Source organism: Lathamus discolor, chromosome 1 (genome assembly GCF_037157495.1).
Source record: "Lathamus discolor isolate bLatDis1 chromosome 1, bLatDis1.hap1, whole genome shotgun sequence".
In the NCBI taxonomy this organism is placed as follows: Eukaryota; Metazoa; Chordata; class Aves; order Psittaciformes; family Psittacidae; genus Lathamus; species Lathamus discolor.
Genome location: NC_088884.1, coordinates 108,706,759 through 108,726,853, shown reverse-complemented (window position 1 = coordinate 108,726,853; position 20,095 = coordinate 108,706,759). Strand labels below are relative to the sequence as shown.

The following is a 20,095-nucleotide window of genomic DNA, read 5'->3' as shown; positions in this document are numbered from 1 at the left end:
CTCTTCTGCCAGGAACTAAGAGTTGTCTGTGTCTCATTGACAGAGTATAAGTAGCTCATTTAATCTCGACCACGCAAACTTCATATTCTCTCTGACTTTGTTTTCAGGAGCCCATGTTTCCATCTGCAAGGTAGATCTCAAACACCTTCCACACTTCGGCAGCAGAACATGCCTATTGCTAGTGAGGATACTTTCTTTGGTATGTCTGCAGACTCTTTCCAGCACTTCATAAGGATGCTTATCCTGACAACATCAAATGCGGTGGTCTTAGTTGCTAATGAATAATGAACTGCTCAGATTGATCTCTTTTTCCTCTATGGTCAGAAGAGAAAGAACTTGGCAAAGGAGATACCAGCCACACTGCCAAGTCTCAAAGCTTGGGCAGCATAACAAGCAAGGAAGAATCTTATTCCAGGCATAAGGCAAACAGGCTTTCAGCAAGGTTATAGGTATAAAATCCGGGGAACAGGCCCTCAATGATTACAGTCTTGGGATCAAAGTGCTGTCCAAATTGAGGACAAGTCAGTTGACACAGTCAATGGCAGTTCACAGAGCCATGCTTTTGTAGAGCCTCACTGGAGGTACTGGAATATTTGGATGCCCAGAGAAGGTCTGTGTGAAAGATGAGGGTATGCAGCTGTTGTGTGTTCTATACTTGTGTGTATCAGGAAGCCTCACACTTAATTCTGTTTCTTTTTTCTCAGGGAGCTTTTCTTGTGGAATGTTGTAAGCTTCACAAACAAAACTTTGGTGGCTTAATTTCTACATAAGGAGTAAAAAATGGCAGACTAGTTCTGTAGGTCTGGGCCCAGCACATCTCATCTTAGTCCCTTAAGCAGAACATGGCTTTGAAGTATATTGTAGAGGATGCTTAAAAGTGCTGTATGACAAGTACATATAATTATGTTTTTTTTCTTGCTGGTAACAAGTTTTCTTATCAGCACAGAATAAAATTTGGTCTTCATGAAGAAAAGCATCATTACAGGATGTCATGGATTTCCAGTTTTCAAAGCACTTTAGGCTTGGGTTTTCAAAGGTCATAATGGTTTCCCCATGCCAGGGATTTCATTATAACTTGGAAACGTAACAGTTTTAGTCTTGCAAATCCCAGCTACCTCACTGTTTCCCCAAAATAGGTAAGTAGATGTCCAAAAAATTATCTTGTATCTGTGGACATTCCTGTTGCACTTATTTGGGTACAAAATCAGAAAGTGTTAAGCATGTTGCTCTGTATCAAGGGCTGCAGCAAATACATCCTTCAAAGTGGTGCACACAAAGCAGGAGCAATGAACTCGTCACTCAGAACTGCTAGTTCCTTAAGCATCTACTCAGATACAGTACCTGATCCACCTTAATCACTGAATGCCAGCACAGTGCAGCCAGGAGGAGGGGGCTGAAGAGGACCTCACATCTACATCGTGTCTATTTTGGGAGCCTCTACTTTGTACTGCCTTGGGAAGTTTTCCTGATAGCAACTGGAACAAATATGCTGATCTGGATTCTCCTGGAAGCAATGTAGTTTACATGCTGTGAAGCCTATTGGTGATGCAAAGCCATGTAAGTAGGGACTGTCAAGAAGTACACTTGAAAGAACATCCCTCCTATACTGAGAATGCTGGGGATATGATGGGTCCAAGTCCCTTACTTGTGGCAAAACTACACTGATGGCAGCATTGTCTGGCTTTTTCTGTGGGGACATTATGGAAGCCTGAAGCAATGCAGGCGGTCAAACCATTTTATTTGTTTTATGTGGCCTATTAGATTTGTGTGGTGGTTTTTTTTTGTTTTGTTTTTGTTTTTTTAAGATACAGTCTCACCTATTTATGAAGCCACAAGCTTCATCTTCTCTCAGCCACATTTTCAGAGAAATTAACATTTTCACTCAATGCAGAATGGGATGTATCTAACTACAATCATGCATGACACATAGGAATGTAACTTATATGTAATTTTAATAAAACTTGTTAAATTTGCCTTCTGGTTCATGTACTTGTTAATTTCCTGCATCATGGTAAACATCTGTAAGATGGGGGCTCCTCCGTTTTAGAACACGTTGCACTGATCCTCCACCATGTATTTATGTACTGGCTTTTATGTAGTCTTAACCATCTGGTTTTATTGCCCCGTTAGAAGAGCATACTGGAAGAAGAGCAGAACTTTTAGAAGAGCAAAACACCATCCAGACTTGGACAGAATTTACCCACCTGGCCAGAGGTTAACCAAATTTGTGTGCAGGTAAATAGGTCTTATGTCAGCCACTAGAGGGTGAATCGTATTGTGTGCGAGCCTTACGCTTCAGGCTGCTGGTGGTGCTCTGCTCCAGCTCTGTAGACAGATGAAGACAAGGCACTATGCCCAAGTTGCCTTGAAGGTGGAGAGATGCTACACCTCTTGCAAAGCCTGAGGGGGCTACAGCCGTTCAGCTTTTAGCATAGGCCTCTGCAGCAGTGAGGGAGTTTTGGTCTTTTCCTCCATGAGAAAGTTGGCACCAAATGCTCCGCTTTATGTATGTTAGGTGCAGTGTGCTATGGCTGTGAGCAAGGGGCTGAGAAGGTTTTGCCTGATTCTCTGCCACACTATAGGCAGACCCTTGTCTTGTGGTAAAGTAGGCTGGAAAGGCACGTTGCCAGGCATTGTTGGCATCATGGGTCTGGTTTCTGGGCTCATCAGCATAGCAAAGAGCAGCAGTAACTTGGAGAATTTCATAGATGGGAGGTTTGCAGTAGTATACAGCTGCTGTTTGCTCTAACCTCCCATTTTGACAGCTTCTGAAGATTCTTGTAGCTCAAAAATTATGTACCATATTTCTTCTTGTCCCTTTCCCATCAGGATGGGAAACATTGTGCAAGTTGCACCATATTCTGAGCTAGAAGAGCAAGTTTTTAATGAGTGAAACATGCTGGAGTTGATTGATTCTGATCTGTAATACCCAACAACCAAAGGGATTGTCACGGCACTTGAGATTATCTAACAGGGTAAAAAGGAGTGCAACTGCTTTATTGAAGTATTACAGGAAATGCAAGGTTACCTATGGATGGGAAGATGGATGTTTGGAAGAACAGTAGCCCTTTCATCACATTTTACTGGGTCAAGTGCAATAAAAGGAAATTGTTATCCAAAAATGCAAGCATTTTATGTAAGCTTGATTAGGTCCAAGAAATACATGGCATGTCTCTGATTCACTTGATTAGATACGGACTTCCTTCCTTCCTTCCTCCCTCCAGTAAATCTGGAAGGTTGTGCTTGCTATCTGCTGTCAGCCCCCTCAGCTTCTGCGCTTCCTATCTTCCAGTTGTGCCACTAGGCAGTCCCTTCCTTGATGAAGCACTTACCATCAGCCTAGCCTCCGGAGCCTGTTTTAACCACAGCTTGTTCTTTGTAAATCAATACGGTAATCTGCCAGCAGTTGTGCCGCAGCTCTGACCTTCCGTGCACTCTTGGGATCACCTGCAGCCTTTAGAGTTGTGACCCAGACAGTCTGGCACTGCTCTCCAGGCCAGCAGAGATGACCTGCATACTGATGGGAGCTCTAACTGGGATAATTCTTTCCCCACTGGCCAGACCGGATGGGGGGACTGTACTAGGAAATAATGTCTCCTATGCTAGAGTGGTGAGAACATAAGAAAAAGCTTTTTACTCTAAGAGTGTTTGGACATTGAAACAGGTTCTAGGAGAGGTTATGGAGTCTCCATTCTTGGAGATACACAAAATGCAACTGGACATGATCCTGAGCACTGTGGTCGAGCTACCCTTATTTTGGACAGGGATTTTGGGCTATGCTGTCTCCAGAGCCCCTTTTCCATGTCAGCTACTCTGTGGTTCTGTTCTCTAAAGTGTCTAGCAGCTTCAGCGAATGGCACATAGCCATGGCTAAGTGGTGGGTGCTAACTCAGATGAGCTGACTGTCTCTCAGCTGACTCTGTGACAGACGAATGCTGTGGTAGACAGCCTAAAGACAGACACCAGGCTGTCTTCATGCTTGACCCTTAGATGCAGTACTTGGCACTCTTGTGCCCAACGTGTCTGGCACTGTTACTATTGATTGAGTAATCAATGAAAATAGCAGGGCACAGGAGGGAACAATCCATTCTGTGCCACAAAGGTAGAAAGCAAGTTACCCAAGAGGAAGCTCAGCTAGAAGGTCTTGCAGGGAGGCAGCAAAGCAAGGAGGACCCTTAATCTGTACTGAGCATGCTGTGTGATGCGTGCTGCATTTTTCTGTCAGAGTGAATCAGCTCCTGAACTGTAGTTGAAAAGACAGCCAGAGTTGAGATGACTGCAGGATGGAGGGCTTGAGTTTGATCATCATTATGTCTAATTTAGCCTGTGAAGTCTCAAAAGCTGACACAGTGAATGATAAATCAGGTGATTGCTCACAAGAATCACATTCAGGATCTTGCATGCTGCTGGAAAGCTGTGGCAGAAAGCATCTCAAAGAGCCAGACTCTGGCTTCTACCTGGCCAGTTAGCTGCTAACAGGTAACATGAAATAAAATCCAAGCTAACCCTTTTCTGGGGATAAAGAGATGTAGGAAAAGTCTTGATTAGAGTGTGATGGCTTCCACAGACCTCTGTGTTAGTGCTCCCAGTAGGTCTCTCTAGCATGTATGATGTGTGAAACAATGCTGCTGTTCTTTTGTTTAATTTGAGCTGTGCCTGTAAGGGATTTATTTATATCTTAATGTGCCATGTTTCTTTGTAGACCTAGTCTAATTCGTATAAAGGTCTTCTGTCTCTTTGGAGATGCTGTGTATCTTGATTGGGACCAGAGAATCTGTGCAGTGGATGTAGAGCAGCTTGTTAGCCCGATCGCTAGGCAACGTGGGGAAGAAAATGTGGGCTGTCCTGTTTCACTGTACCAAGTAGCAGCTGTGGCTGAGCAGAGGACAGGTACATGTGTGCTACCTTTTTGGCTCAAATAGTGCGATGGAGTATGAATTCTTTGTTGATGACTCTGGCAGTGGGGGACTTCTGTTGTCAAAGGGCGTTGTCAGTGTTCTGGGCAGGCCCATTTGGCTGCAGCTCAGACGGGTGTAGCAGTTTCTGTTATAAGGGCCTAGAAAGAGGGACTATTTGGAAACCAACCAGGGCAGGATCTAGTGTACTTTGAAGCTTAAGGCCATTGCTGTAGCGTCTGAAAGCCCCCTCACATTCAGTAACTCAAAGCTGCATATGCATGTAATAAGATCTGGCCCCGAGTGACTTTTCAAGGCTCAAGATAAAGCACCTGGCTTCTCTCCCAGCCTGATGTTGGCTCTAGAGAATCATTCTGTCATTTTAGTGGATTTTCTGGTTTTGTTTTTCTATTTATCGGTTACGGAAAGCCATGGAACATGGTCTAATGTGAGGCGTCTCTACCCATGGTGCCGGGTTGGAGCTAGATGGTCTTGAGGTCCTTTCTAGCCCTAAGTATTCTATCAGTCTATGGCTGGGAATTTCATGTGGCAAAGGCAAGCATGGTATAATAAACCTGTGACCCGTTTTTTGTCAAAACAGAAAAGTTGTGCAGCACGTCTACAGCTGAAGTTAAAAAGTGTAAAGAAATGCAGCTCCTTTAGAGCTGCCTCTCAATTTTGAAGGCCAAATGCAATGTGCCTTTGTGTTTTTTGGAAGAGGAGGCCTGAAGCTGTAACTCAGCTGCCAAGACGTGGTGGTGCAAAATGAGTGGATTTGTCCTAGGGAAGGATTTCATGGCATTGTACCAGTTTGGTCTTATCAGATGCTCACAGCATCAGCAAGTAATTTAGATTGGGAGGGATGTACAGAGGTCATCTCATCAAACACCCTGCTCAAAGCGGGTCTAATTAGTTCAGGTTGTTTAAGGCAATACTACTTGACATCGCTTCTGTTAGTTCTGTTAAATGTTATCAGCAAGAACATTCACTTCTTAGTTTAGAGGTAATGACTGACTGCTGGTTTTGGTGTAGAATTCATGGCCTGGATTGAGTAACTGGTAGACAATTATGTTAAACGTCTTTGCTTCTAAATTCCAAAGATGTTATTGCTGTGGGGCTTGCCAATGGTCTCCTCTAAAGGCATTCTTTGTATCTGCAGCCAGGGAGCCTATATAAGTATGCAAACATAAACCAAGGTAGTCTATTATTAGTATTCTTAGGCAAGCAGTCTGTCTGACCGGCTGGGCTGACTTTGCAGGGTTAAATGGAGAGAATGGTCATTACATCTTTTTACACTTTCATTCACGAAGTCCTGCATACCCACATTCTCCACATTTCCACCCCACACTCTGATTGCTAGTTTCTGCACTGCTTCCCTAGTATTAACTAAAAAGGTCAGTAACTGCCTTTAGCTTACTGAATAACCCTGTAATACCCAGCACTTTGCAACTTGCTAATTTACTGTGAGGAAAATTGTTCCTTAATGATTGTCTCTTCTTGGCCTGTCTGTACCATTGTTGCTGGTGGACATGTGTAAATTGATTTTGCATAATTCTACAAAGGCAAGTTATTTCCTTATTTTCCACTGTTTTCCAGGGCAGTTCATTTTCATGGTTAATTAATTTGAAAACAAAAGCAACCTAATTGAATTTCTATTAGGCAAATTGCAAAAAAATCTTGATTGAAAGGAAACCAAATCAAAATCATGTCTTTGGAATATCTCTGTTGTTCATACTCTGGAGTAACAGCAGAAAAGTCTATCCTAGTCTGCTCTGAAAGTTACCAGAAGTTCTTGCATCTGTTGTCTAAGACCCTTCCTCTACTACCTCCTGAGACTCTTTGCAATCTGGTATGCTTCCAATGGATGCACTTTATCTCCACAAAATCTTGTTGCAGAGCCCTAGATCTCAAGTAACTTCTAAGACTCTAGCTGTTTGCTAAAACCTGCTTCTGATGGATTATATTTCTTACCTGACCCAGTGGGTAGAGCTGGTCTCTCGGCTTCTGGGCACATCAGGGAAAACTCTGTGCATCCTGCAGGGTAAACTCTTTAAGAGCCATCTTTTCCCAATGTGCTTGGCCGGGGTACTCAGGGCACCTGATTAGTATCCTCTAAATACTAATTAAACCAGTAACAGTGCAGAGGAGACCGCTATGAACAGCCTCAGCCTGACCATTCTGCGCAGAAATTGCTATGTGCTTTTTTGTCTTGCATCCCAAACTTAATTAAGCTTTTGTCTGTATTCTAGGGCTGTGTTTTGTAAGGATGACAGGGTTTCTGGTCACAGCATTAAAAAAAAACCCAAACAAAACAAAGAACGAACCAAGGAATTCTAAGGTATTTTCTTGACCCCCGGATGGAATTGGTTTGTAATCATCTTCAGCACCCCGCTGAGTGCTGGAGTGGTGTTCCCGGGTGGAACAGGGATTATTTTGTGCACAAACTTTTCTGAGTTTTGCTAATCTTGAGAAAGAAAATCACAGGGCTGGGGGGGGGGAGGGGGGGGGGGGGGAGGGATGCTCAGGGAGGATGCTAGTACTTGGCAGGCAACTGTGTGTTCACTCAGTAAAGCCCCACACAAGGCAGGTAACTGCAATGATGCCCTTTCTACAGAGAGCTGGGAGAAGCCAAAAAACCCCAATCGATTTGATCGATCCTGTTAGCGAAACAGAAGATACCATGCAGCAGTGCTCAGCTTGTCCTGCAGTCCGAAGATGAACCGTCCAGAGATGTGCTTCCATAACTGCATTGAAATGCTTGCGAATGGGCATCTTTGGGGAAGCTGGAAAAGGACTTGGTATGATTAGGTGAAATCTTCCTCTTGCTGTTTTTTCTTGGGGAGTTGGAAGGTAGCAAATGCTCCCATAAAAATTACTGTGAAATCTTGAGACTTTATTGGAAAACCGAATGTTTTAAATGTTTTGGCACAAATCTAAGCATATAGAAGATGATAAACCATGATGAGAAGTCTGGTTTCTGGTAACTTTCCTCTTTGGTTTGGCATGAATTTTGCAAGTATAGAATCTCTTGCTAGAGAATAGCCACTTCTCCCTTTTCCAGCTGGCTCTGAAGAATCCCGTTTGTGCTGGGAGAAGGGAATATCCATTTTAACCCTTTCCAGCTACCTCTGAAGAATCATGTTTGTGCTGGGAGAAGGGAATTCCAAGGAGATTGGTGGCCTTTTTCACAGAGTAAGCATTTTCCACAGGCGGGGTTATGCCAACCATTAAATGACTAACATGTAATTAGGAGGCTGGATACTTATAGTTGTCATGTCCCTGATGCCAAGGGAGTCCAGGACAGCTGTGGAGGAGTGAGCACCAAGGGAGATCAGGCTTGGCTGACCAAGCCATTTGTGTCTGTTGTGTTCAGCCTTTGTGTCGGCTGTCTCAGGAAGCAAGTGACTGCTGGTAGTGTGGTGCCTGTCCCATGTGGTTTCTGCAGTGCGCGTATGGTAGAAGGTGCTGCTGCTCAGGAGAAGGCCTGCTGTAGAGATACAAGCTGGACAGAAAGGGAGGCTGGAAAAGGGAAATCTCACGCACTTCCTGTTCTGCTGTGGTGAAGAACAAGTCATCTTGCCTGGGCTGGTTTATCTGCTCTGTCCATCTCTGCCTGGGGAGCTCTTTGATGCGGAGCTGATCTGAAGTGTCCTTATCAACTCCATGCTTGCCTCTGTTTGTTTTTATTCTGAAGTTCGCTCCCTCGTTTTGCAATAACCCACAGGGTGCTGGGTGTTGCTCAGCCGTGCCTCAATGAAGGATCTTCATTCAACACCTTTCCCTTCCCATCACACCAGTCAGTGCGACTCCTGCGTCTTCCAGCAGCATTCACTACGCAGTCCAGACTTTAGTCAAGCCTTGGTTGGCGGTCAGAAAGGCTACCAGACCTACCGGGACCTACCATGGGATCTTCAAAAGTAGGTGGTGTGTTTTTAACTTCACAAGTCTGGTTGGGAGGTATAATGGTGATAAAGGATGCTGACTATAGGGCAGCTTTAGGACTTCAAGGACACATCCGTAAGTCCAGAAGAGAGATCTGTTTGTTCTCTTGCCTGATCTTGGACCTTACTGCTCTATCTCTGCCCCTTTCATCCTTTTAGATTTAGGGTCCATCATGGATATGCCTGAAATATGCAGCCTGAAAAGGGATGATAGACAGAGGGAAATTAAGCAGCAAGTTACAGGGTGAAAGGAAGGTTTTGCAGGTTGTGGTCTGGATGAAAAAAATGATGTGGCTATGGCTGGAGTGAGAAATCCTTCCCTAGCATGGCCAGAAGCACAAAGATTTGCTTTCTGTTTAGAAAGATGATGTGATTGCTCAGGTTGACACTTGTTTTTCCTCCCTGTGGTTGTCAATAAAAGCCCAGCAGGCTTTTATTGCAGCAGTGCAGAATCCAGGAGGCTCTTTTGTGTCCAAATGAAATGTTAGTAACATGATTTTTGGAAACCATGGCTTTTGGTCAGGTCTAGTTGTAATATTGTTTCCCCCCAAACCCTGCAAAAAGTCCCAGTTAAATCAGTGACGGCAGCACAACTGCATAAAGAGAGCACTACAGTTATTCACCATTCCAGTTTTAACCCTGTTACTTTTAAGGAAAAAACTGTGATTCTAGGGTGTAATGACGAGGTGTATTGTCTCAATGATGTTGTGCAGTCGGAGGTGCTGGACATCTTTAGTTTTGTTTTACTGTAACGATATTTCAGACAGTGCTGGAAAGCTCAGAGTGTTTTTACAAAGATAAGTCTCCTGGCTGTGATGCTGTTCTGTGCTCTATTGGGGCAGAGCAGGGATCTGGTCATAAATGTCTCCTGGAATTTGCTATTTCTGTCTAAATGCTCTGGCTCCTGGATTCAAGTGGCAACAGGAGAGGCTCAGTCTCCTTGAGCTTGTTTTTTGTTGTTGCCTCAGGGATTGATGAAGCTTGAAAGTAGGACCTCAGAAACAAAAATACAAAAGAATTTGATTAACACCCTAATGATTTGGCTGCATGGCTGAGGTTCACTGTGATTGCTGAAGACTTCAACACCAGTCTCGTCTCTGGCATTGCTTTGGGCAAACAGCTGTGGATGCTTGCAAGATAGCGCTTGTTTTTTAATCTGTCCTCCGTATTCTTAAAAATGTTGTGGTTTGGGTTTATTTGTTCATTTGTTTTAATAATTTCTGGACATGCTGATAAAGCAAACATTGTGTCTGGATTCACAAAACGTCCACTTCATGCCCACTTATGTGTTTTTCTCATTTTGCATGGACAGTGTCATTTTAGTCAATAGTGTTGGCTTTGCCAGGAGAAGACTGAGTTCAGCTTTTGGTTCTGTACTCTTTTGTGATACCCAGCTCAATACCTTCTGCTATGTATAATATCCCTACCTTAAAAGTTATTCTGCTAAGTTCGGTGAGAAAGAAATCACCATCAGTTGTGGATACCAGTTTGTGCATGTTACATAGAAAAGCAAAACTGAGTGAGAGTTCTCTACCTTGCAGAATTGGAAAGCCATTTCTTTTTCTAGTTAGACGTAAATTTAGATGCTGTGTCTTATTGATACCAACAGTGTTGTAAGTGATTTTAATAAGAGTCCTAGAAGGTAGTTAAACAACACCTGAGTCCAGTTTGGTCTCCTCCTAATTGGGAAAGGATTTAGTTGTTTAAATAGTTGTTTAGATTATTATAAAACAATCTAAACAAAATAAATAGATATTGTAAAATAATCTAAAGTATGTTGAAATGTGTGTTGGGTAATTAAATATTTACGTGTTTGGGAAGGGATGGAGACTGCCCTGTCTTAATCAAAGACCCTGTGCAGCCTGTTCAATGTCCAGAGTTCTTTGGGCAGGAATGCAGATCAGAGCGTGGAGCTCATCACATGCTGTGCCTTAGTCTCTTATAAGGGCAGTGCTTCAGTTATGGCTCTTAACAACATTTCAACTCATTGGAATGAGTGTTCCATAAAATCCTTCAGGAAGCAAAGCTGCTAAGGAAAGCAGGGTGGAGCAAACAGCCTTGCTGGTCTTGTCCCTCTTCTGTTGTGCTGTGTCCTGCAGTCTGGGAAGCAAATGCAGTGTCATGCCATAACTTCCTTGTTAAGGTCTTGTGCCACTGGCAGGGAGATCTACAGAGTGGCCGGTGCTGTATATGGTGGCCTAAAAGTGAATGTGTAGGTGGAAATGCAGTGCCACCTGCACCAATTTGTCATGCAAATTGGTGGGCAAAATGAGTGTGGGCAAAATGAGTGTAAGGTACAGACTGCTGAAGTGTAGCAGGAAATGGATATCAGCCCTGGCGCAGGGACACTCATGTCCCATCGTCATTACTGGGAGTTAACCTTGATCATTGCAAGAAGCAGGTACAGTTCCCGCATGGTACCAAATAGAAACCTATTCTACGCGGTTTGCCCCAGAGTAGATCCTGATTCTGGTAAAACCTAGTGAAATACATCTGATTCTGGCACACACCACACCTGGTTTAACTCTTACACAGTTGGTACAGTTTGTGTTTCCTTGCCATGCTCACTCAGTTTCTGACCATTTTAAACTGGAAAAACAGAATGAGAAAGGACCTCCTCCTGAGTCTTAAAATCTAGTTGTCGTCATCAACTGAGCCAGCCCCAGTATAAATCCCACAGCTCCTTCGGCCTCTGCTGTTCCTGTTAGAGTGTGTTGCAGAAGCACCTTACTTAAGTTTTTCACAATTTTAGGATTGGGCATTTTGGGTGAGCATAAGCTTTCAAAGTCAAGTCATTCTGCTCCCATCACATACTTGTTTGGTATCTGCATTTCTGGTTACACAGAGATCTCCATTCTGAATCAAGTCAAGCTAACACAAAGCTTGGTACGGCTTAATTTGACATTTTCATGTGAAAGATACAAGACAATCTGAATACCTCATGTGGTCTGTGCATAGGTTTTGGTAGTAACAGGGTGACAGATTTCATACAGAATGGAACATGGGAATTGTCTGGTTTCTCTGCCAATGGAGAACAATCTGTGATTTCAGAGCCTCAGCTGAACCTCTTGTTTAAGAGCCTCCTCTAATTTTAGCAGCATTTCTCCCATGAAGAAATGGGGCCATCTCTGTTCAGTGAAAATACATTGCTAGATTACAGTATCTCACCGTTTATCTACCCAGCCTAGGAAAAACTTATTATTCAGCCATAAACGCAAGCTCCCAGGCCACAAGAAAAATGGGATACTTTGGGTCAGATTCTCAGTGGATATAAGCTGTCATAGCTGCACACAAAGTATCACTCAGGCAGAAGGGCTGGTCTGTTGTATCAGATTTGCTGAACTCCTGAGGACCGATGTATGTATAGTTGTTTTACAGTGTTGTTCCGTGTACCAGTAAAGAGGTTTATTTTGGTAAAGAGGTTAAAACACCATCACTGCCCTATTACATTCTTGTTTATATATTATGATTATTACTAAGGCTGATGGTAGGGTTTTATCATTCATTTTTCTTGAAGCACCTTAGTAAGAGAGAAGTACCACATGGGGTAGAAAACTTGTCTAAGCGTGCCTTTCTTATAGGACTAAACCCAAAGGACATTTAATAGCCCACAAGAGATCATCTTTAGGTGACTGTTTCGGGTTTGGCTGTTAGGCTGTCCTGTCAGCACCTTTCTTGAGCGGACACTGTTAGTGCATGCATGCCAAAGCAGATATGGTGCATGCTGACTTAGCAAGACACTGTCTCTGATTCGAACCTCACTGGAGGGGTTCCCGTAGGTGTCAGAGTGTGTTTTCTGCCCTGCTGAGGAAGACCTCTGAGGCTTTTCCTCCGAAACAGGCAGTTTCAGTTATGCTATTTAAATTCCACTAGGTAAAAGGCCCTCCTTTCTTTTGCAAACCAACAGTTTCAGGCCGCAGTGAGGCAAGTGCATGCATATTTCAGTGTGCTGTTTACGATAAATGGCACCCTTTCAAATGAAACAAGTTAGGATATTATGTAAGAGTTTAGTTTTCCTCTGAGACTGACTTCCCCCCCCCCCCCCCCCCATTACTGGAAGTTCACAGACGTAATTAACTATGTCCTTCTTATATCTGCCTTGTAAAGTGCGTAAGTAGAGGGATCACTCAGGCTCTGTGTTTATTAGTGTGAGCTGTTGAGGACAGGGTTTCTGGGGGCTTCTTTGTGTTCTAGGAGTGGGGGGGAGGAACTCGAATGCAGAATGCAGGGCTCCAAGTCACCTACCACCATAGGACATATCTCAGTGGGTATTTCTAGGAAATGCCAGCTGGATACCAGGTGAAAAAGCCAGGACAGTGTTAGGGATAATGAGGAAACAAAAGAGAGGACAACCAAGTAAAATGGTTATGGCAGAGGAATGGTTTTATAACAGTTTTTGTCATTTATCTTTGTCAGCAAATATTTCACTCCTCTTCCTAATCAGACAAATCTTAATCAGGGACTCTCTCTGTCTTCTGCAGAGAGATGAAACCCAGTTCCTGACTGTGCTCTATTTAAGATTACTGTGTGGTCTCTGGGGTGGAGAGGACCCCCACTTAGGCTGCAGGCAGAAGAGACCCTTATCAGAAAGCCTGATGAGGTTAGTGGGAGGCTTTCAGCTGGTGTTTGGGTCAGGCTTAAAAAAACTATTTCTCCTCTGCTGGATTTCAGTGAGCACCTCAGCTGAAGTGTTTCTAATTCTGCTGTGCATTTCTGTGTTACGCTCCCTGTTCCCCCTCTGTTGTTCTCTTAGTTCCCAAGGAGTTAACAGGGGCTGCTTGACTCTGATCTGAGAAAACAAATGTCCACTGTTCAACTTCTATCAGCTCTCTGCAGAGTAGTCAGGCTCTGATGGGCCATCATGTGGATGGAAGCTGTTTCAGTTCTGGAATAGTTACTTCTCTTGAATCCCTGTAAACACTGTCCAACTTTACACAATGGGACATAGAATCATAGAATGGTTTGGGTTGGAAAATCTAGTTCATCTAGTTCCAACTCCACTGCCATGGGCAGGGACACCTTCCACTAGACCATGTCGCCCAAGGCTCCGTCCAGCCTGGCCTTAAACACTGTCAGGGATGGAGCATTTACAACTTCATGTCAAATTAAATAATTGATTGTTGAGAAATGAACCTCAGGAGACAGAGCAAAGCAGCAATAAAGCTCAAAGTTAATGGGAACAGGAAAGGATCAGGACAGAAATCTTTGTTTTTCTCTCACAGATATCTTTAAAAACCTGGATTTCAAATCCTCCTTCAAATCCTTTATTCAGATGGCGAAGTATCAAGATGGTACAGCCTGACCAAGAACATTTTACTCAAAAATATCTTTTGTTTTTAAAACCAGTTTTTGTTTTTAAACCAAATTAGGAGCGAAGAGTAAACCTTAACAGTTGTTTCATATTGTTGTTCAACTGCATTAAACAAATATTTTTTTTTTTGTTTAAAAATATTTGGGAAAGTTTATTCAGGAAAAAAAGGAATGAAAAAATCGACACCCCAAGTCCCAAACCAGCCCTCCCCTCTATTATGTGACTATCTAAGATGTATTTATCAAAACAGGTTCTTGTCTGAGGAAATCCAGTTTAGAAGCTGATGCTGAGTCCCCTCTGCACCCCTCTGACATGATGCTCCCAAACACGTTTCATGAATGAAGTGAAAGTCACGTGTGTGAGTTAAAATTACATGTGTGAGTAGCAGTTGCAGGCTGGGGTTTCTGTTTGCTGAATGGTGCCATGGCACTTGAAAGGGAAACATGAGAGTTAGAAAAAGTGTTATACTATGCACAAAAAAACCCTGAAAAGGTTCCAAACTACCTAGTACTCGATATTTAACTGTGTCCTGGCCATATTACTTCTAGCCTGAAACTGCTCTTGCACTGATATGAGAGATCCAGGACAAGTCTGAACAGATAGGAGTGACAAACGAGTTTTCCTATTTTCACTCAAACAAATGTCACGATGTTTAGCCTCACGTGAGTCAGTTGTTTTCCAAGCTGAAGTAATAAGGCTTTAATTGTAAGGCTTTACATTGAAATCAGAATGAAATATCAATACCTGCTTTGGCATTTATGCACAGTGTGCTTGGCGTCTCGTTCCCACGCACAGCTGCAGTGGTCACTTGCAATTATTTCCAGCTTATTTTAGCGTGTTTAAACTTACGGCTCATGAGATGTATGTTTCAGAAATGAGCTGTATGTATTCTGTTAGGAACGTGGGATGCCTCATACCCTCAGGAGAGGATCCCTGCAGCCTGCTTTCCTGGGGCTGGCTGTACCTTGGCCTGAGGGGGTGCATGTTTGTGTGAATGAGGTACCTGGCTCCTAGAATGAAGGACTCTTGTCAGAAATTGTGGCTTCCTGTCCTGTATTTTGTAATGGCTGATAACATAGTAGAAAGTACAGCTTTAAGTGTCTTCATATGTCTTTGAATTTATAGTCAAAGCCAGAATTTGCTGTAAGTAATCTTTTTCAGGCAATTTTTTGTCCAACTGTAATATTGACCTACTGACTATTGACTTCCTTTGTGTTAATTTGGATTAACACTTGTGTAATTAAGAGTATGTCAAAGAGAAGCAGTTGGTGAGGCTTCCTACCTATCTACCTTGGTCCATTCACGTGTCCTTGCCCGTCCCTGTCATTCCATCCCCACAGCAAATACAGCTAAAGCAGTGCTTACCTTTTGCTTTTAGATTTAGTCTGAGCGAAACAGGAAGCACAGGCTGGTCCTCTGAAATATCTCTCTTCTTTTGCCCAGCCCTGTTTTGCAGGCTGAAATGGACTGAGCAGCTTCCACAGATATATCCTATACAAAGCATGGGATGCTTTTTATTCTACAAAGCGGTTTTGGGAGCAGAAGTGCCAGTGTGTCTGTGACAACTGATTTGTTTAACCAACTGAAATCCGCCTCCACTGCTGTATGAAAGTTCACCTAACTGATAAAATAAGTTTTACCCTTGCAGATCTCCAGTCGGGGGTCACATAGGAAGGTGTTCAGTGGGACTCCTATCTGGCCTTAACAATAAAAAACACAAGCAAACAACAAATAAACCAAACAAACCTAACAAAACCACCCAAACCACAAAACTAAACCAACCCCCCCCCCCAAACACCCCCACTCTCCCCCACCACCTCAAACCCTGTCTGTGTTCTGTGACTTCTTGTATATCCCAGCATCTATTTCAAAATAGTCTTGAGTCATGGCTTCAATTCAAGGCTGTTGGGTGAGAAGTCAATTAATGCTGCTGGGAAGACTCAGCCGATGTTGAGGGAGCTTCGTTTTGGGGTGTGGGGTGTTCAAACAGAAAAGGATCTTGTATTAATCTTCACCCTTTGTTTTTATTTTCTCTCAGAATTCACCAGCCAGCCATCAAAATAAGACATTTTGAGCCCTGGAAAATTGCTCTGATTGTTATTGGAGCAGCAGTGGCAGCAGCTATCACCATTGGTCTTCTAGCTTATTTTTTGGCATATGGTAAGTTTAATGTAACATTCCTATGTGTGGTGAATTTCCTTGTTTCTTGTGTGACACAATGCTGGGAGCTTGCTTTCCACCAGCCTGTCCCACCATTCTGGGGAAACCCACTGGCTTCTCTACAGCTCTCTTTCCTTCTTTATTTAGCATCTTTGCAGATGTCTTGGGAACATTTCATGCTGTGCAGGGTGGTTTAAGGCTATGGTTTCTGTTGGCTTTCTCTTGTTTCCACTTCTTTCTCATGATCTCTTTCTGTGATGAGGTCAACACACAAGTCTTCTGGTCTCCTTTATGTGAGTAACAAACAGCCTTCAGCCTGTTTCTACCCGTGGTGTTTCTCTGTTCCCTTGCCCTGATCACCAGCAGCTGCCTGCCAGGGCTTGGTGTTGAGTGGGTATGCAAACCAGAAACAAAGGTAAACTGACCAGCAAGATGCCACTTGTGAGCCCAAAGTGTGACCCCTGTGTGAGCGCAATGCGGTGGTGGTTGGCCACAAATAGTAACCATTGGGGAAACCAGGCTTTTTGTCCTTGCTTGGCTTACATCACATAACTCAGCTGAGCTCTCATACCTTTTGGAAGCTGTATTTGAATGGGTTGGATACAGGTGAAGGCTCATCCACCCCCTAGATGTCTGAGTAGCAGTGAGACCCAGGCGTTTCTCAGAACTTCAAGCATCTTGGTGCTTTGAGTATTGCCTGTTCCTCTTCTTTCGCTTACAGATCAGAAGCTGTTCTATTACAGCGCCAACATAAAAATCACCAACATCCGGTACAACAATGAATTGTCCAGACAGTCCTCAGGAAGGTTTAGAGACCTGAGCGAGAGGGTTGAGAGACTGGTAAGTTTGGACTGTTGTGCCTTTCTGTTAAGAACTGTGTGATAATACAGGAGTCATTAACGTGAACAGCACACTCTTAGACCATGGGTGTCTGGTGTACCCTGAGCCCCCATGGTTAGCAGACCATGGATCATGACCTTACCTGACAGACCGGGCACTTGCCAGTCAACTTGTTCTAGCATGTCACTTCTTTTTTCCCCTGCAGTGGTGAACTAGATATTGACATAATCTCAGCTTTTTCCTTTATCAGTAATCATTTGTGTGTGTGTTCTCTTTCCCTGCCCTGATTTGTGATTTATGCCCCACCGTCTCATAGGAAAGCATGCTTTTACACCCTCTCTTTTGTGGGGTGGGGAACCTGTCAGACTGTTACTGTGTGGTGAGAAAACAAAACACAAGCCCTTTTCCTGCACCTTTGGTATGTTTTGTTGGGAAACCCTCCTACAAATAGCAGAGGCTGCTGAGTGGCTCTCAGTCATAGAGTAGCTATGGAAATAAATAGACACATCGCAATTTCCTTTCTTGTTTTCTCTTTGAGACACTTCCCCACAGATGCTAATTACAGAGTTCAGCTCTTTACTGCAATAAGCATGTGATTGTGGTTGTATCTTTTTGTGTTTCATTCATCAGAGTCCAATTTGTATCTCCTGCCTCCTGTTTAGCAACCTTGCACAGATACTCAGTTTAACAGGACAATCAGTACTTTGCTCCCCACTGTCATGTAATCAGGGCCATGCCACTTGTCCACAGCAAAACGTGAGCTGTGGTGAACGTTGCTCTGGAGAACTAGGGTGCTATGTAAGGATTTGGCAGTGCTAGCATCTTTTCCTGGCTCCCCTGCTAAAAGCCTCAGAGGTCTTAGTCAAGTTGTCCTCTTTTCTGGGCTTGTTTCTTTTCTGCCCTCTTTGCCTAGCGGGGACTGTACCAGGTTTCCCAAGATCTGCTTCTGGTGCATATCTGTATGTACAGAGTCTTACATAAGCTGCATTTATTTAGTTGCTACCACTCTACAACTATTACCTGATAATTGCAGGCTTTTAACCTTGTGATATAGGACCTTGGAGAGGGAATGTTCTCCCTGAACAAGACATTGTGTATTGCTGAGGTGGGAGGAAGGCAAGGGGTGGGTAGAAGTCTGAGGAATTACACTTCACTGAGTAAAGCTGCATCCCTTTCTCCCACTCCATTCCCTCTTCATTTTTTAAAGATGCGCCTCCTTTGGCAAAGAAACACTTATTGTAACTGAGAAGTTATTTCAGACAGTGTCCAATGCAGTCAGATTTCCCCTAAACATAGCTATGAATTTAGATGCTTGAATGGAAGCCAATGTTGTAGAAACCCTGTCTCCTCTATGGGTGTTGAGCACCTCTGATAGTAGTGACAGTAACTACCAGTGCTGGTTGAACAGTGAGAACCATTATTTCAGGGCATGTTAATTGTGCCTGATAAGTAACACCCTACCAAACATAGATAACTTGTTGCCTTTCCTTCATTCCCATGACTTTTCTGAAGAGCTGTCTTGCATTCAGCCATTAACTTCTACCTCCCTCTCAGATTTGGTGAGTTCTTTGCTGTAATTTTAGGTTAGCTGATATAAATGGTCGCTGCCGTAAACTTTGACTTCTTGTGTTTTTAGCTTCAGGCATTCCATCTAACAAGGATGCATGAGGTTGAGAATTGCCCATAAGCTTATCTAAGTTGGCTCTGTACAATTATTCACTATACTATTAGTGAATAATGGCATGTTCTTTGTAAGTCTGATTTTCTGCAAGCAGAACTCAGCTTGTGCTGGTAAAAATCGAAGCAATCTTTCCAAAGACACAAATATTCTCTTGACTTCTTGACAGTCAGCTGTCTTGGAACATCGGCATTTTTATCTTCAGGGTTTTCACACCATATCTTTGATAGATGAGGAGAGAGTTGAGAGGGTTTTATCACATTTCCTGATTTGTTTGGATTTACCAAAGCCCTTTGTAATCTCTTCCTGGTAGGTGTCAGGGTTTTGGATGTCCAAGCCTTCCCATGTCATAGTAGTAACGATACCTCAAACTCATCTTGTGAAACAGTGAGTCAATGCAGATAAATGCGATGTCTTTCACAATAGTTGGTGCAAAGTGAACAGAAGTGAATCATCTCTGATAATCAGAAGCATTCAAATTACCCGAGTTAGTGCAACTCCCTGCCAAGTGCTCCCTTCTCCGATCCCTCCCTGATGAGGCCTCCTTCATTTGTCCCCAAAACAACCCTGAAAGGAGCTCTTTTCAGAGCTGAGGTTTCATCAGGAAGGAAGCTTCAGGTCCCATAGGGGAACTCTTCCCATGCCTTCTTTGGAACTGGCAGCAAATGTCCTGGTGTTTGCTTTGGTTTTTAGACTTGAGTAGTAACACCCATTGTGTGAACGACATTCCTGACTCTTATCTCATTGAAGGTGGGAGGGAATGCAGCCGAGGTCATGCCAGAGAGCTGATGAAGCTGGTACACCAGTCAACATCTCAGGGCTGACTGGAAAGTCTGGAAAATGTCTTGTGGGGTGGAGCTGGGGGGACTGAGGAACAGATGATGAAAGGTCTTTGCTCCTTGCCTTGCTTCCTGCAAGTGGCTCTGAGGCTTTTCTTTCTGTTCTCTTGAAAAAGGAGACCTGACTAACTGCCACTGTGAAAGGAGATGTTCCAGCTCATCAGAGCCTCCTTGGTTTCTTAGCTGGACCGATTTTTCTTCCCTTGCCAAGCTATAACATGCCAGATTGTGCTCTCTTGCACTGGATAAAAAGGGCACAGTCATAATCTCAATGGCTCCTTCCCCAAGGAGCCTCTGTTTTATACTGGGTTCACTTGGTGCTTGGCTGATCTGCACAACTACCCACTGTTAGTCTCCAACTCCTGCAGCAGATTTGAATTTGTTTTTTCTTTACCCACAAAAGGTATTAATTCTTTCAGATTTCCCAAGAA

General features: G+C 43.5%; 1 protein-coding gene across 1 annotated transcript in view; it reads left to right on the top strand.

Annotated features, from left to right (window-relative positions):
• The first annotated feature begins 7,606 nt into the window (after nt 1-7,606).
• Nucleotides 7,607-20,095, top strand: part of LOC136007303 (transmembrane protease serine 11E-like) — a 43,197-nt gene continuing 30,708 nt past the window's right edge. The window contains exons 1-4 of the mRNA XM_065665215.1: nt 7,607-7,693; nt 8,620-8,812; nt 16,186-16,307; nt 17,029-17,147. Coding sequence (XP_065521287.1) covers nt 7,660-7,693; nt 8,620-8,812; nt 16,186-16,307; nt 17,029-17,147 — 468 coding nt within the window. The 5' untranslated portion in view covers nt 7,607-7,659. The remainder of the gene's footprint in view (nt 7,694-8,619; nt 8,813-16,185; nt 16,308-17,028; nt 17,148-20,095) is intronic.